General features: G+C 40.0%; 1 protein-coding gene across 1 annotated transcript in view; it reads right to left on the minus strand.

Moving 5' to 3' along the window:
• LOC143027207 (muscle-specific protein 300 kDa-like) overlaps positions 1-2,500 on the minus strand; it is a 32,535-nt gene that overhangs the window by 4,753 nt on the left and 25,282 nt on the right. The window contains exon 5 of the mRNA XM_076188385.1: positions 2,194-2,450. Within this exon, the coding sequence (XP_076044500.1) occupies positions 2,194-2,450 (257 nt within the window). The remainder of the gene's footprint in view (positions 1-2,193; positions 2,451-2,500) is intronic.

Genomic DNA, 2,500 nt, shown 5'->3' on the forward strand with positions numbered 1-2,500 from the left:
AATGAAAAGACTCACCATACTAATCATCTAACTAAATATTCTTCTAGAATAAATCAATCTTGCTGAGAGAAATCAAGTACAAAGCTTGTCACTTATTCGTTGGATTATGGTATATAAAGAGACGTAGACACTATACTATAATTACTGTTACTTATTCAATCATACTGAAAATAAACAGAAATAATTGGCATCTCTATGTAGATTTGCATACACTTATGAATAGCGAACTCGCCCAGTTGAGCAACATCGCAAATAAGTCGTCATTAGCAGTGACAGAGTTAACAGTGTCTCCAACGCTATATATAATGCGCCACGATATTGAAAAGGTGAATAAGGTAACTTTGCTCCGACTGTGGGAGAATTTAAGAAAACCATTGTTCATATAGTAGATTTTAGTGATCTCACTCACCCCTTGAATCAGTGATGTGGCTGACCTCGCCTGAACACTTGAGGATAGTGAACCATTAAATTTGGTTGCCTGCATTTTTTTTTTTTTGTCATGTTCGTTCAACATTCATTGTTGACTTTCAAATAGTCAAACTTGACCGTCGCGATGCCTCGATCCGGGGTTCATCAGAATGCTAGTCTACCATGCTACCGATTGTACCATTACTGTGCATTAAAAGAGTCAGAACCAAGAATAATCTTCTACCATGGGTTGAAAGTGACTGCCATCTACTGTCCGATATCTTTCTTTGGGTGAAACGTAAGATATCGGACGACAGATGGCAGTCACTATCAACCTAGGGTATAAAATCATACCTGGTTCCGGCCTCTTTGATGCTCGGTGATATTACACACGGTAACGCAGTGGACTAGCATTTGTTGTTGAATTTTCTGTGTGCGAACGCGTACCTTTGTGTGTGTTTGCTAAATGTACAGGAATACCAACTCAACTTGCTCTTAAATGCCTTGTCTAGTAGTTCATTTCATAACGATGACAAATAGTATTAATACAGAAATACCCTTATTCTAGGGATCTTGAAGCTCGTGTATTTATGTGTGCAAAATAGATCGCAGCATTTGTATCCTTATTTGTTGATTGATTTGTGTTAATGTGTTTTTATTACTATTCTGTTCCTTTAATTTCAGTGAGTAATTATGAAGCACTTTTTGACGAAGAATATACGAGGCGTGTTTTTTAAGTAAATACCGTTTTGAAATTCCGCCGTTGTGGCGCTGCGGTCGGCACTTGGCGCATGCGCGTTGTGTACCGCTATCTCTTGGCTAGCAATAGCCGCCATTACGGAATCATCTGACCGTGTTTAAGATTGTTTGTGAGTACTTGAAATGCCTCCTCCGATTGAGAATGCCGCCAACTGTAAAATACGCGCTATGATTCGTTTTCTTACTGCTAAAGGCGTGAAAGCGGCTGAAATTCATCGTCAGATCAGTGAAGTATATGGAGAAAACATTATGAGTGATGGTATGGTGCGGAAATGGGTGAGAGCTTTAAATGATGGCTGTACAAATGTGCATGATGAGGAATGAATTGGACGACCTTCACTCATTACTGATGGTTTGGTGCAGAAAGTTGATGAAAAAGTGAAAGAAAACAGACACTTTACAATTTCGTCGTTATCTGATCAGTTTTATGAAGTGTCAAGAAGCGTGGTTTATGAAATTGTGACAGAATATTTAAACTATCGAAAGAGTATGCTGAGTAAGGGAATCATTTTGCTTCATGACAATGCCCGTCCACACGCGGCCAATGAAACTCAAGATGTGATCAGATCATTTGGCTGGGAACAACTTGGTCACCCTCCGTACAGCCCCGGTCTAGCGCCCAGTGGCTACCACGTCTTCCTGCATTTGAAGAAGCATCTGGGTGGTCAGCGCTACGATTAAGATGAAAATGTCAAAACGGCCGTGTTGCAGTGGTTCTCTAATCAGGCGGCAGATTTCTACGAGGATGGTATTCAAAGGCTGGTTGTACGATATGATAAATGCCTTAATATTGGTGGAAATTATGTTGAAAAGTAGATTGCAGTACAGGCTTTTATGTAAAAATAAAATTGTTACAAAAAGTCTACTTGTTTGATTTTTATTTCAAAACGGTACTTACTTAAAAAACACGCCTTGTATATAAGATAGATCTATTTTCATAGCACGGACGGAAGTGAGTGAAGGTACTACAAGTTTTGCTCCAAGTATGGTAGGTGATTTGGAAGAGTATATGATTCTTCTAAATACCTCTTTGTCCAAGAATTCCTTTTTGTCTTCACCAGCCAGGATGATGATGGTGTTGTAGCACTTCTTGATCTGTTCATACATTTCATCAGAGGAGGCCTTCATCTCTTCCCAGGTGGCCTTCTTGGCTGTAAGTTTCCTGGAGCCAGTGCTGGGGTCATAGTACTTCCTGTACCTCTTGTATTCAGTCTCCAGCTTCTCCAGGGGTTCAATGATGGCATTACGAAGCTCGTCATACCTTTCCCAGTCCTTGGAAGCGTCTGAAAACGTTGCACATGTTTAATAATCTACCTTGTGCAGAGGCGGAAAT

This window comes from Oratosquilla oratoria, chromosome 7, assembly GCF_046742065.1.
Source record: "Oratosquilla oratoria isolate Oo_2021 chromosome 7, ASM4674206v1, whole genome shotgun sequence".
Lineage (NCBI taxonomy): Eukaryota > Metazoa > Arthropoda > Malacostraca > Stomatopoda > Squillidae > Oratosquilla > Oratosquilla oratoria.